The sequence below is a fragment of the Lithobates pipiens genome, unplaced genomic scaffold (genome assembly GCF_037356315.1).
Source record: "Lithobates pipiens isolate NorthernLeopardFrog02 unplaced genomic scaffold, aLitPip1_a1.2 Scaffold_3, whole genome shotgun sequence".
Lineage (NCBI taxonomy): Eukaryota > Metazoa > Chordata > Amphibia > Anura > Ranidae > Lithobates > Lithobates pipiens.
In genome coordinates this window covers 203,489,498-203,504,226 of record NW_027507790.1, presented here as the reverse complement: position 1 = coordinate 203,504,226, position 14,729 = coordinate 203,489,498, and the positions used below count along the sequence as shown (strand labels likewise).

The 14,729-nt window shown below is 44.8% G+C and overlaps 1 protein-coding gene across 4 annotated transcripts in view; it reads left to right on the top strand.

Moving 5' to 3' along the window:
* The window catches only part of DDX4 (DEAD-box helicase 4), a 329,051-nt gene that overhangs the window by 80,322 nt on the left and 234,000 nt on the right, over positions 1-14,729 (top strand). For 3 of the 4 annotated variants that reach the window (XM_077462714.1, XM_077462716.1, XM_077462712.1), the window contains exons 5-6: positions 10,735-10,794; positions 12,204-12,260. In XM_077462714.1, the coding sequence (XP_077318840.1) occupies positions 10,735-10,794; positions 12,204-12,260 (117 nt within the window). The remainder of the gene's footprint in view (positions 1-10,734; positions 10,795-12,203; positions 12,261-14,729) is intronic. The other variant, XM_077462713.1, reaches the window with a different exon arrangement.

The following is a 14,729-nucleotide window of genomic DNA, read 5'->3' as shown; positions in this document are numbered from 1 at the left end:
AGCACTGGCTTTCTACACAGACACCTCGTGCATGACACGGGGGGGGGGGGGGGGGAAGCGTCAGCACCTGGGTCAGGGTGGTGAGTCCTGCAGGGGGCCCCTTAGTCTGTGGCAGCTAGGAGGGTGGACTTTTTGTGTGACTTGCCCTTAGGTCCCTAAATGTTGACAGGCGAGTGTGGGTCAGCATGGTGTCAGAAGCTGCCGCTTCTTCCCCAGACATCCCTGTTATTGCACCTGGTTCCCCTGCACCTGCGGTGTCTATGGATGCTGGGTCGGCGATCCTGGAGGCCTTTGTTGCCAGGATAGAAGTGGCGTGCGGGCGCAGGGGGTAAAAAAAATGCCTACTCCCCCCACTGTCTTCCGTGGACAGCCCTGATTCAGACCCGGCCCTGCTATGACAGACGGCCCCTGTTCTGATGTATCGGAGGATACGGACCAGAACTGTTCGGACAGTGAGGATGACTCTGTGTCCAGGTCAGCGCAGGAAAAAGGCGATTGTAGGAGCACTTATTACAGCGATGCGGGATGCCCTTAAAATGGAGGATACGGCTGGGGCATCTATAGAGGTGTCAATCCCTTTCGGGTCCCACAAGCTGGCCCACACGGCTAAGGTGTTTCCTTACCCATCTTGTTTTGATAAGTTTATTTACAAGGAGTAGTGAAAAACGCAGCAGGCCTTTTACGTCCCGAAACACATGGCAGTGCGTTATCCCTTTGAGGAGAGTCTCCTGAAGAAATGGACATCTCCTGATTGTTGACCCCCCTAGGTATGCAGATTAAATAAGGTAACCACGATTCCGTGGAAGGGACTTCTGCTTTCGTGGACACTCCCGACAGAAGGGCCGAGACCGTTGCCCGATCCATGTTTACCGTGGTGGGGTCAGCATTGTAGCCAGTGTTAGCCATGACCCTGGTGTCACAGACGCTTACTGAATGGGCTAAATTGTTGCACCGTAAATTGGAGAAGCAACAGGCTTCCTAGGTGTGCTGGGATCTGGTGGATCAGTTGGCGCAAGGCCTCAAGTATGTCTGTGATGCGATCTTGGATATGGCCCCCTTGCTCTCTAGAGCCTCAGTATCAGCAGTAGTGCTACGTTGGCTGAAATGCTTGTCTGTTCACAAGGCATCTACGAAAGCACTGGCGGACTTGCCCTTCCAGGGAGAGAGGCTATTTAGAGCCTCGCTGGATGACATTATTAAGAATGTTTTTTCGTCCGCCCGGGTCAGCAGGTAAGCGTTCCCAGTCTGACAAGGTGCCTGCTGAGGGATAAAAGCGTCCCTGGGTTTGCAAGCTAAACAAGCCTTCAAGCAAATCTGTTAGTGCATGAAGGTTTGCCCTCGCCCGACTCTCGGGTGGCGGGGTTGTCTTCAGGATTTGGCAGCCCAGTTGACCTCCCTACTTTCCAACCAGTGGGTCTGCGCACTGGTTTCCTGAGGGTACAAGATGGTTTCTTGTCCTCCAAAAAGATTTTTTCCCTCCAACCTTCATCATCTTCCGGCTCGTCTGGAGGCCTTGTTTGGGGCAGTACAGGACCTGCTTCTGTGTGGGGTGATAGTACCTGTACCGACGCCAAAAAGGTTTCAGGGATTCTACTCCAATCTGTAGTCCCAAAGAAGGAAGGGGTTTGTCCGGTCCTGGACCTCAAGGCCCTCAACAGCTTTGTGAAAGTTCAAAGGTTCAGGATGCAGTCAGTTCGCTCAGTTGGTTGCTGCACTCAATCAGGGGGATTTTCTGTCATTCCTGAACATAAGACACATACTTGCATGTCCCCCATATGCATCAAGCATCAGAAGTTTCTGCGATTTGCGGTCAGGGATGAGCACTACCAATTTGTTGCTCTCCCTTTTGGCCTGGCATCGGCACAAAGGTGTTAGCCCCAATTTTGGCTTAGCTAAGGCAGCGAAGAATCGCAATCGTGGGTTACCTGAATGACCTTCTAAGAGCACCTTCCGCCTCAGAATTAAGGGAATCGCCATGCGAACTCTTCGGTAGTTTGGTTGGGTACTGAACCTACAGAAGTCGGTGTTGGTGCTGACTCAACTCCTGGAGTACCTGGGCCTGCTTTTGGACTCCTCAGAGGCAAGAATCTTTCTTCCTTCGGACAAGCTGCAGACTCTTTAAAGTGGAAGTAAACCCATCGATTTAAACAGTTCAAAGCATGCCGGGAATGCTAACTGCACATTGGCTGTGCTCTCAGCCAAACTTTCAAACCATCCAATGGCTCGTGTCATAACGAATCACATGTGCAACACCATAGCAGTTGAAGATTAAACGGAGGCAAATATGGCAGCCTCCTTTAAGCTGTGGTGAAGTTGTTGGTGTCCCACAGGTGGTCGTCGTTGAGTTTTTAGCATGCGAGTTGGGACAAATCTCCATTGTCCCTGGATTGTCAAATCTGAGCAAGCCAACTAGTCAGGGACTCCCTGCTCTGGTGGCTGAGTTTGCTGACTCTTCGGTCCGGGCTGTCGTTCGTTCCTCTTCATTGGGAGGTGATCACAACGGACGCCAGCCTGACCGATTGGGGGGGGGGGGGAATTTGGGGTGTCCAGTCAGCCCAGGGTCACTGGACCCAGGAAGAATCCCGCCTTCCAATCAATGTGCTGGAACTTAAGGCAATCGGGCGGGTCCACTTCATATGGTCCCAGAGGTTGCAGGGGCATCTGGTCAGACAACGCCACGGCGGTGGCATATGTCTACCTTCAAGGAGGAACAAGGAGCTTGGCTGCAGCACTGGACGTCGCTCACATCATGCGGTGGGCAGAGCGGCATGTGCCGGCTTTGTCGGCCGTGTACATTCTGGGCATAGAAAAACAGGCAAGCGGCCTACCTAAGTCGTCAGATGCTGGACCAAGGGGAATGGTCGCTACATCCAGATGTTTCGGCTCCTTTGGCTCTAAGGTGGGGCATGCCAGATATGGATCTCCTGGCTTCTCGACTCAATCTGAAGGTACAGAGGTTTGTGGCCAGGTCAAAGGATCCCTGGGTGGACACGGTGGCTCCATGGGGGCATTATCGGCTGATTTATGCTTTTACCCCTACTCAAACTTCTACCACGTCTGCTTCGCTGAGTGGTAGCCGAGTAGATTCTGGTAATTCTGATTGCCCCAGATTGACCCTCATCTGTGGTACGCCGACATAGTACGAATGGTGGCTGATGTTCCTTGGCGACTGCCGATGCGAGGGGACCCTCTGTCGCAAGGTCCAGTACTTCCTCCTGCTTTACCGTCACTGGCTTAACCGCATCAGTCTCAAACTGGTGGCCCTCCAATTGTTGCAAAAAAGGTCCCATCATGCCTCTGCCTGTGGGAGTCATGCTTATAACTGTCAGCTTTGCAGTGCCTCATGGGACTTGTAGTTTTGCAACAGCTGGAGGGCTGCCAGTTTGAGACCCCTGCTTAAATGGCATGGCTGTTTAAAGCCAGGTGCTAAGGGACCGAGGTCTGTCGGATTCAGTAATATCCACAATTTTGAGGGCACGGAAGTCCTCTTCCTGGAAGATTTATCATCGTATGTTGAAGGCCTACATCTTCATGTATGAGGAGATGGGGTGGTGTCCACGTACATATTCATTTTCCAGGATCCTGCTGTTTTTGCAGTGAGGAGTGGATCAGAATCTTGAATTAACCGCTTGCCGCCGAGTGTACACAGATGTGCATACTCTGCTTTCGGGGGTTGTACCAGGATGATGCCTGCAGCTGCAGGAATCATCCAAGTACCGTTTTTTTAGGGCTGGCTTTCGGCTTTCCAGCGATAACAACCGATCCAGCTAGAAGCCACTTTGCTGTTATACCGGAGGAGCAGGAGGCCCCCTCTCCTGCCACCTTCCTGCCGCTCTTACCAGGGCTCCCGTTCTATCGGGAGCCCCGATCAACAATCTGTCACTTCTGGCGGCTAGGCACATCGTGGAATGAAGCCATAAGCATAATTGTAGTCTCCTGATTGTAAACACGGGAACAACGTAATGACTAGGGCTGAAACAACTAATAGATTAATCGATTATGAAATTGATTACCATTTTCATCGATTAATTGGCCAGTAACATAGTGGGGTTAAAAAAAAACTAAAAAGAGTCCTTTATGGTACAAAAAGAGCAATCGCTACTGTAAATATTACTTTTACTGTTCTATTGTAAAAGAGAACCCCTTACAGTAGTGATTATCTGCTTTTTTTTTTCTACTATAAAAAGCAAATTTTAGTTTTTTTTTTTTTTTTTTTTTAACCCCCATTGTTACTAAACATCTTAGACCTGGTTCACATCTATGTGTTTATTGGTGCTTTTTGCAGAAATTTACTACAGTTCATTTACATGGTTTCCTATGGGACATGTTCACATCTAAAAGGGTCAGAGACTTTTAAACGCAAAATAGTGATTTATTGGTTCAATATACTTCAATGGAGAAGATGCAGAAAAGCATGCAATGCATTTTTGCAGCAATTTGTGTGTTTTTTAATCTGCCCAAAAAAATGCAAAAATGCAAATTACAGTAAAATCACGTGCGCAAAAATCAAAACGTACAGCAAAAAGCACAGCAGAAACAGAACAAAAGCAAACTGCATAGGTGTGTACCGAGTCTTATGCTGGCCACATGGATCCATTTTCAGATGAGATTATTCAGACGAAAAATCTTTGTACATTCGCTGAATGAAAGAATTTTGTTTGAAATTTTCACTCGTTTTTTAACATTCTGTTTTTAAAATGAATGTAATTTCTGAATGAAAACCACATAAAGTTCCTGAAAATTCCTTTGACTAAGAAGTTTTCTATTTCCAAATTGTCCTGTCACTGTGGTTGAAAATAAACGTCAATTTGACTCACTTTTTTTAAAAAGGTTATTAACCGATTAATCGAAACAATAATCGGCCAACTAATCGATTATGAAAATAATCGTTAGTTGAAACCCTAGTCATGACGTCACTTCCAGTTTTCTCAGCTGCCAATGGCACTGGTTTAAAAAAATAAAGTATTCAGAATCTCTGAAAATGGCGATCTGAATACTTTGAAGTGCAGAGGGAGATTAAAGATCTTTTAGACCCCTGATCCCGCCATAAAGAGTACCTGTCAACACCTATTACTGTCATAAGGGATGTTTACGTTCCTTGTGACAGCAATAAAAGTGATCAAATTTTTATTAAAAAAAACGTATACGGAAGTTGCGACCGCATATGTAAACGGTGTTCAAATCACACATGTGAGGTATCGCCACGATCGTTGGAGCGAGAGCAATAATTCTTGCATTAGATCTTGTCTAACTTAAACCCGGTAACCGTAAAACATTTTTTAAAGCGTCACCTATGGAGATTTTTTGTACCGTAGTTTGCCACTATTCCACGAGTGCGTGCATTTATATAGTGTGACATGTTTGGTATCTATTTACTCGACGTGGGCATTGGGCTAACTTTACCGTTTAGTTTTTTTTTTAATTCATGAAAGTGTTCCTTTTCCCAAAAAGTTGCATTTAAAACACCGCTGCACAAATACAGTGTGATATCAAATATTACAACAATCACCATTTTTATTCTCTAGATTCTGTGCTAAAAGGGGGAAAAAAAAATTATTTATATATATATATATATATATATATATATATATATATATATATATATATATATATATATATATATATATATATATGTGTATATATATATTGTGTATGTATGTTCGTTCTAAGTAATTTTCTAGCAAAAAAAATACGGATTTTAACTTGTAAACAACACCAAATGTCAAAAATAAACGTAGGCATGAAAGGGTTAAGCACCATCAAGGGGCAGATATCAGCTTTGGCTGTTTTTTTTTTTTTTCAGTGTCCCTTGGCGACTCATTCATTGGTGAGTACAGTTGTTCAGGGGGTTCGCCATGTGGCCCCTCCGGTTCGACCACTGCTGCCTCTGTGGGATTTGAATCTGGTTCTCTCTGCTTCAGGAACTGCCATTTGAAAACATTAGGGAGATTCCCTTATTGACACAGTAGTCTTTTGAGAGGCCATTACATCTGCCAGGAGGGTTTGAGTTGGTGGCCTTGTCTTGCAAGTCTCCCTACTTGATCCTCCACAAGGATAAGGCAGTGCTGCGTCTGCAGCCTTCGTTTCTTCCAAAGGTTGTTTCGGCCTTTCATCTAAATTAGGACATTGTTCTTCCGTCCTTATGTCATCGACCATCTCACCCCAAAGAGGTGGCTTTGTATTCTTTGGATGTGGTTCGGGCTTTGCGGGTGTATCTCTGCTACGGCTCCTTTTCGGTGGTCGGATTCGCTGTTTGTATCGGCTGGTCTGAAGGAGGGACTGGCGGTTTCATCGGCCACCATCTCTCGGTGGATCAGATAGATTTTAGTTCAGGCTTATGTCATAAGGGGACGGGTGCCTCCCTTTCCTGTCATGGCACATTCTACCAGGGCAATTGGTGCCTCTTGGGCTTTCCGACATCAAGCGTCAATTTCCCAAGTGTGTAAGGTGGGGACCTAGTCATCCATTGACACGTTAACTAAATTTTACAATGTTGATGTGAGCGCATGTTCAGATGCTTATTTTGCCGCAAGGTTTTGCAGGCGGCTTTTTAAGGTTGCAACTCCTCCGTTGAGGAGCTCTGGTTGTTATGGGTGAAGTTTTTTTGCTGTTCCCACCGCCTCGTTTCTTTGACACTGCTTGGGGACGTCCCTAAGGTCAAGAAGAGATGCTGTGTCCGTCAATTAACGATAGAGAAAATAGGATTTTTGTACTCGCTTTTAAAATCCTTTTCTCTGAAGTTCATTGATGGACACAGCACCCACCCCTCCTATTTGTTTTTACTGCTTATGACGAACAGAGCTACTTGATGCAGTTTGAAGGGTTATAGCCAGTAGGACTGCCCCCTGTTGCTGTTGTGTTTTTTTTTTATTAAACTTTCTGCCTTGTCCTCTCCTAGGTGGATATAACCCTAAGGTCAAGAAGAGCTGCTATGTCCATCAATGAACTTCAGTAGAAAGATTTAACAGAGTACAAAAATTCTATATTTTTTCTCAACATTTTCGGTCTTAATTTTTTTTTTCGTTTACCAAAAAATAAAAACCGCAGAGGTGATCAAATACCACAGGGGTTGACAAATTTGCTTGGAATCTAGGAGCCAGCTTAAAAAGTTAGGAGCCAGGTCCGTGACGGCGATCCGGACCTGTCCCTGGCCTGACATGGAGACGAGTGAGGGGAAGATTGCATTTTAGTGTAAATATGAGATCCGAGGTCTCTCTGACCCCAGATCTCATATTTAAGAGGACCTGTCATGCTTTTTCTATTACAAGGGATTTTTACATTCCTTGTAATAAGAATAAAAGTGACACAACATTTTTTTTAAAAGAACAGTGGAAAGAAAAAAAAAAAAAGTTAAAATAAGAAGAAAAAATAATAATTTTTAAACGCGCCCTGTCCTGCCCACCTTTAAAATCGGTGTTCGAACCACACATAGGAGGTAGCGCCGTGATCGGTAGAGCGAGAGCAATAATTCTAGCCCCAGATCTCCTCTGTAACTCAAAACGTGCAACCTGTAGAATTTTTTTAAACGTCGCCTATGGAGATTTTAAAGGGTAAAAGTTTGTCGCCATTCCATGAGCGGGTGCAATTTTGAAGCGTGACATGTTGGGTATCAATTTACTCGGCGTAACATTATCTTTCACAATATAAAAAATAATTGGGCTAACTTTACTGTTGTCTTATTTTTTTATTAACTAAATTATTTTTCCCAACAAAAGTGCGCTTGTAAGTCCGCTGCACAAATACGGTGTGACAGACAGTATTGCAACAACCACCATTTTATTCTCTAGGGTGTTAGAATAAAAAATATTCATAATGTTTAGGGGGTTCTAAATAAAGGGAAGAAAAGGCAGGTAATATAAAACACTCAGAGGGAGCTTCATTAGCATTGCTGGTTTGTCATACCAACGGCGACCACAAGAGGGCGTCAGATTCCATAAGGAATCATAGGACCGCAGAAGGCCTCAAAGCCGCGGCCTAAATTTTCGGCCGCCGGCGGAACGGCCCGACGCGATCACACAGAGACAGGATACCCCCAGCTGTGCTGCCCCAGGCGCAAGGTCGCTATTTCTAGTCGCCAATGCGACCTGGCGCCCGGGTTTTGTCGAGCCCTGAAATACCACTAAAAGCAAGCCCTATTTGTGGGAACAAAATAAAAACTTAGTTTGGGTACAATGTAGCATGACCGTGCAATTGTCAATTAAAAAGTGACAGCCCCCCTTGGGGAGGAGGGTTTGAGGATGGGACTTAGACAGGAATATACTTGAGGATTTCACCGACTGAGAAATGTTAGGAATGATGGGTATCATGGGTTTTGTTGGATGCTAATATTTGAAAATGAATATCTCAAACTGATACTGTAACTAAGAAATACTTCATTGTCTGATGCTGACTGTATTGTAATACTGATTTGTTAAAAACACTTCTCTGTTAAGACACTGAAAGTTGAAAATTGGCCTGGGCAGGAAAGTGCAAAAGTGCCTTGTATTGAAGTGGTTAATGTGCAAGAGCTGCCAGCAGGCTGTGAGATATTACTGCAATAGAGTACCAAAATGTGCTGCACTGCAATTCAAAATAAACACATTTGCAGATCAAATTTTAAATAAAACAAATGGTAAGCCAAGTGTCAAAGTGAAGAAATGCCAAGTTGATGAAATGTCCCAAATATTAGAACGTTCAGGTATAATGGTGAAAAGGATAGTCGGTCTTCAAAGGACACTTTTTGCAAACTTCCACCCCACCGACCCATCTGCTTTCCGAAAAGATATTAAAGGCGATCTCCTTAAAGTGGTTTTGTACAGAAAATTGCAAGTTCATCTTATTCAAATGGCTTTGGAACATAGATGCAGTTATGACCATTGAAATAAAATAATATGCAGTATTTACCTTTTATTTTTAATGTTTATGCCGACTTCTGGGCTCTCCTCCCATGGGAGTAGGCGTGTTTATCGGCTTCGCAATGGTCCCTGGGAACTTTTTTAGCTATTTCCCAGGAATCCATGGGGGACCCAGTCAAGCCGAAATTGCCATTTTGAAAGTGGGCAGGCAGCTCTATCAGCCATCACCACTATAGCACAGGAGGCAAAAGGAAGGAAAACAAAGAGGACACTCAATGAGCATGTGCGAGATGAAGCGGTGGATGCTGGGAGCTCAGTGTCATCGCATCCAGGAAGTAAATGCCTGTGGGCTTCAAACGCCCACAGTGAAAATGGAAACCGCCGGACTGCTTTTTTAAAAGTTTTCCTTAGCAATGAAATCGTCACCCCGGGGGTTAAAAAGACGCCGATCGTGGCTGCAAAGACCCGGTAGGCATCGCCCACCAGTGACACAGGTAAAAAAAAAAAAACGGCAGTGGAATCCCGCTTTAAGTCAGGGGTGTCTCAACTTTTTTCAAAGAGGGCCAGATTTGATGACGTGAACATGCATGAGGGCCGACCATTTTGCCTGACCTTCTTTGAACCATTAAAATTTGGTCAAAGTGTGTTTGTTCTAGCTCTATTACACTGCCCAACAAGAATTCTCTTGCCTTTGTGGCTGTGTGGTAAAGAGATGATCTTGGGTGTATTATTTGGATATACCGTATTTATTGACGTATAACACGCACCTTCACTTTAAGAGGGAAGTTTTCAGGAAAAAAATTTTTTGTTTAAATTAAGAACTGTGAAGCAAAATAGTCAGTGCCCATCAATGCAGACTAATCGGTGCCCATCTGCAGCCTCGCCATTGCCACGAATGTGGCCTCGCCATGAACGCCCTGACGAGCACCAAAGATTGCCTACAGGAGAATCTCTTGTTTACACGGTGGCCTCTTTAATACAAAATCCTGCCTCCTCCCCTTAATCGCCCCCTGATCATTAGTACGATGTCAGTGCATATTTTTAGCACTGATCACTGTAATGATACTGGTTGCCAAAAAGTGTCAGGTGTCCACTACAATGTCGCAGTCCCGGTAGAAATCACTGATAACCGCCATGACTAGTGAATAATAAAAATACATAAATCTATCCCCTATTTTGTAGGTGCTATAACTTTTGCAAAAACCAATCCAATATATGCTTATTGGGGTTTTATTTTTTTTTCTTTCCCTCAGAAATATATATAGCAGTTTACATATTGGCCTAAAATTGACTAAATTTCATTTTTTATTGCTTGTTTTTTTAGCCAAAAATATATATTTACAAAATTCACAATCTTTTTGTTAATAGCGCAAAACTAAAAACTGCAGATGGGTCCCTTATTTGTTTGGATGGGCGAATCCTTTCATTAAGCTCAGCCCACTTGCTGATCAAAAGTCAACCATGGCCAGCTTAAGAGGAGAGGAGGCAGCAGTAACCCATCATGATTGGTGTTGGTGGCTGCAACAACACCCCTCCCCCCCCCCAGTATTTGAGTTTCCTAGCTGCAAAAGTAACCACTCCCCTCTTCATTAGACAGTGCCGCGTACGTACACACGCGTACGTACACACGCGTACGTACACGTACACGCGTATACACGTACACACGTACACACGTTATGGAGAAGATATAGAATAAGAAGGCTCAGTGACTAATACGCTTGCATTGGGTTTCAGGTTCAGCTCCTATTTATTTTTATTTTTTTATCTAAACCTAGCCTTGGTGTGTAATAATTTAGATTAGAAGCTTTTCTAAGACGGACATTTGATTTAATTGTGTTATAAAAGTACGATGGATTAAATTGGTGGTATACTAAAGAAAAATATAAATTTTCAATTTTAGCAAGCGAGGACTGCAATAAGAATTTTGACTTTTCGAAGAGAGGGTTTGGAAACCAGAGAGGTACTTGCCAAGTTATTTTTAGTGCACAAATAAGTCAAGTGTTATACAGTTTATAACCTTTTTTCTGATGGTACATAGTGACGGTCAGGTTGGCACTTTTTTTTTTGCGACCGTAGCTTTTATTTCCTAAAACCATCTTTTTTTTGTGAACTATCACCAATGCTAAAGTGCTCCATCAGATAAATGGAGTCTCTAATGTGTTTCTCTGTTACATTGGGACCCCTACTTCTCTCCGACAGTCAAATAACTTGTTATTTTTTTACTTAATTATAACTATAGTGTTTCTGATCTTTTATAATGCATTTCATTAATTTGTACCATAAAGTGCTGTGAAGTAAATTTGCACTTAATGCAAATATATTTATCTAGTGGTGCACTGTAATTTTGGCTGCCGAAACATATTGGCCGAAAGAAAAGTGCAGATAATGTAGCCAAAAAGGGATGGGGCCATCCCGCCGTTTGCCGCACTTGTATCATCCCAGCGCGCCTGTCAGTCTCCCCTCCCTCCTGCTAGTCTCATGAGTGTCATGAGATGCAGCCTCCCCAGTGCTTGGTAGTCTGATCCCACGCTGTCATATCTGAATCGCTGTGCAGCTACTGTAATGATGTCCCGCCTCTTGTGTTAGACGGCACACTGATCCAATGCCAGGAATCATTGTGCCGTGTGGGCGGGACATCGTTACCGCGGCTGCACAGTGATTCAGATCCAGCCCTGACAAAGCATGAGATCGTGCTACCAGGCACAGGCGGGCTGCTGCATTTCATGAGCACTGGTGGGCTGCTGCATTGATCTTTAGAGGTGCACTGAATGGAAATTTTGCTAATACTATTAGTGTGTTTAAGAGATTGCAGACACGATACAAGAGTTTGTTAGAGACTGGGGATGTTTCAAGAGATGGTTAGAGGCTGCAGACTACATTTTTCTTGAGCTTTCTTGCACTAAAGGTGCCAATAATGCCCAACAATAAAATCATATTAATTTAAATTGATATTAATTTGAAAGTTGAATATAATTGTAAATATAAATATTTTTAAAAATCAAATTTTCGGTATCAGTTTTCGGCCTAGTGCTTCCTTTTTTTGTTTTCGGCACCAAAATTTCCATTCGTTGCACCCCTAGTATAAGGCAGCACTAGGGTGCTTGGTCTGAATTCCAATCAAAGCACTAGGTGTGTGGAGTTTACATGTTCTTCCTTGTGGTTGTGTGGGTTTCCGTCCACAATCTAAAGAAAAGCTTGTAGGATAACAAGCCCATATATCAAATTGGCATGTGAGGAAAGAAATTGCAAGTATGCATGTGAGACTGGGGTCTTGTAAGCACTTTGAAGGAAGTGATAGATGTTAATGTACAAAACATATGTGAATTGGTGTAAATACCTGTAATAAAATATGTTCTTCAATTTTAACAGGTAGTGAGCGCAATCAAAATTTTGAATCTTCTGAAAGAGGGTTTGGAAACCGAAGAGGTACTTGCCGGCTATTCTTTTTGTTTTGTTTTTCCTAGTTCACAAGTAGTAGTTAATGTTGTACATTTTTATAGTCTTTTGTTAATGTTTTATATCCAGGTGCTAACAAATGGTCATTGGCCTTTTTCCTTCCATTGAGCGGAACAAAAGTCCTACACTGTCATCTACAGGAAGATTGGATCGTAGCAAACGGATCTTTAACCACTTCAGCCCCTGAAGATTTGGCTGCTGAATGACCAGGCCATTTTTTGTTTCGGCACGGAATCACCTTAACTGACAATTGCATAGTCGTGTGGCGCTGCACCTAAACAAAATTGACCCCCCCCCCCCATACAGTTTTATGAGTGTGATTTGATCATTTCTGCGGTTTGAATTTTTTGCGCTATAAACCAAAAAAAGCGTCCATTTTTGGAAATATTTTTTTTTACTTTTTGCTATAATATCCTCAAAATATATATAAAAAATGTTTCTCTTATATTCACTGACCGACACAGCTCCTCTCTGTAACTAAATGGGTTTGTTAGCCTGCCACTAGGAGAACTAGGCAAAATTGTAACCCAATACACAGAACTTTCAGTACCGCCCAGGGGGCGGACCCTGTGCTAACAACCCTTCCTGCTGCCCCAGCAGACTCAATTTTTATTTTGCCTAGTGAAGGAGAATGACCTAGGAACCCTGCGGGCCCTTTAGTCCATTTTTTTGTTGTAGGATTTATACTTTTGCGCAAGATAAAAGATCCTGGGATCTTCTATCAACTGCCGGCTGGTTGACAGGCTGGTTAAGTTATCCTTGTAGTCTCCCCAGTCTGGCCATCGAGCGTGTGCAGGTCGCAGCTAAGGCTCGACAGGCCATGACATAGCTCAGCTCCAGAATTGGTCGGTGAGCTTAAATGCTCCGGGGTATACATATGACCGGGCTACTGATGTCTGGATCACAGTATACCAGGCCAGCAGCCACCCTTTAACTACGCAGGAGTGGGTCTGTGATGGAATGTCTCCCAGCTCTTCAGGACTCGTAAGTACGGCTCTCCCTCCCTTGGGGGGTTGAGCAGCTGGGCATTCCCTGGGAGGTCGATTTGGGGGCCACCTCGCCTCTTTCTCTTCTCTCCCACGTCCCTATCTCCACCCCACCGAGGGGGGGGGCTGGGTCTCTCACCCGTAGGGGGTCTGTGCGGCTAGCGATGGTCCTGGTCCCGGTGTGGGGGGTCCCAAAAGGTGTCTGGAGGTACTTTTGCTGGTTGAAGGCAGCGCTGTTCTATGATTTTTTCCTGTCACCACATGGCGCTGTCTGGCGGCCATTTTGGCTGAGGGCAGAGCAGGGTTCCCCTTGTGAGCCTCAGCGGCCATTTTCTATGGGATTTTCCTATTAGTTGCATTGGCGGACATTTTTTTGAAGCCCAAGTGCTCTTTTCACTGCAGTTCTCTTGTGATAGCATTCCATGTGCTATCACACGCTGTTTTCTTTGTCCACTGTGTATACAGGTCGCTGGATGGCGATTACCTGAACGCTGGTGCAAGCTCTGCAGATTGTTTCACCGCTCTTTTCTACAGCTGCTGCTTATGACAGTTTCTTCACTCTGCAACTGGGTAACCTCCTGGGGACTACTGGCAGAACGCCCCAGGGTGATGAGTCCGGTGCTAGGAACCCCCCCACTCCCCAGGCGGCGGCAGCAGGAGGGTGGGACATTCACTCTCCCAAGTCCCCTTTTAGGTGGCAGGCAGGGTAGGGTCAGCATGGCTTCAGAAACTGGTGTTTCTTCCCCCCGAAATCCAGGCTATTGCAACCGGGTCACCTGCGGATAGCGCTGTGCCCATGGACACCCTGACGGCGGTCCTTAACTCTTTTGTTGCTGAAATAGAGGTGGTGCGTGGAAGGAAAGGTGCACGTAAAAGGCCCCTGCCCCCTGTCCTCTGGGGAGAGCTCTGATGCAGACTCGGGACCTGCTGCGGCTGGTGACCCTTGCTCTGACCTATCAGATGAGACTGACCAGGACCATTTGGACGGCGAGGATGATTCCCCGTCCGGGTCCAGGCGCGACAAAGCGCTTGTTGGAGCACTTATCACAGCTGTGCGTGATACCCTGAAGATCCATGAGCCAGCGGATCCCTCTGCTGATGTACCGGTCCCTTTTGGGTCCCGCAAGCCAGCACGTTCGCCTAAGGTGTGTCTGTCAATGAACTTCAGAGAAAAGGCTTTTTATGGTGAGTACAAAAATCCTATTTTTACAGCGAAAGGGGCTAATGCTGACATGTGCGCTGATGCAAGTTGCATGATTTCATGCCACTCATATTTATCAATTGTTAATGCTCTTTGCGTTGATTGGCAGTATTGGCCTGTATACAGGTGTCAAAAGAGAGGACCCTTTGGTGCTTGTACAAAGTACTGTGGGATTGGACGGCTTTTTTTTTTTTTTTGTACTAGTAGGTTAACGTAAACAAGAGTGAATTAACCCCTCGTCTCTACCAAGGT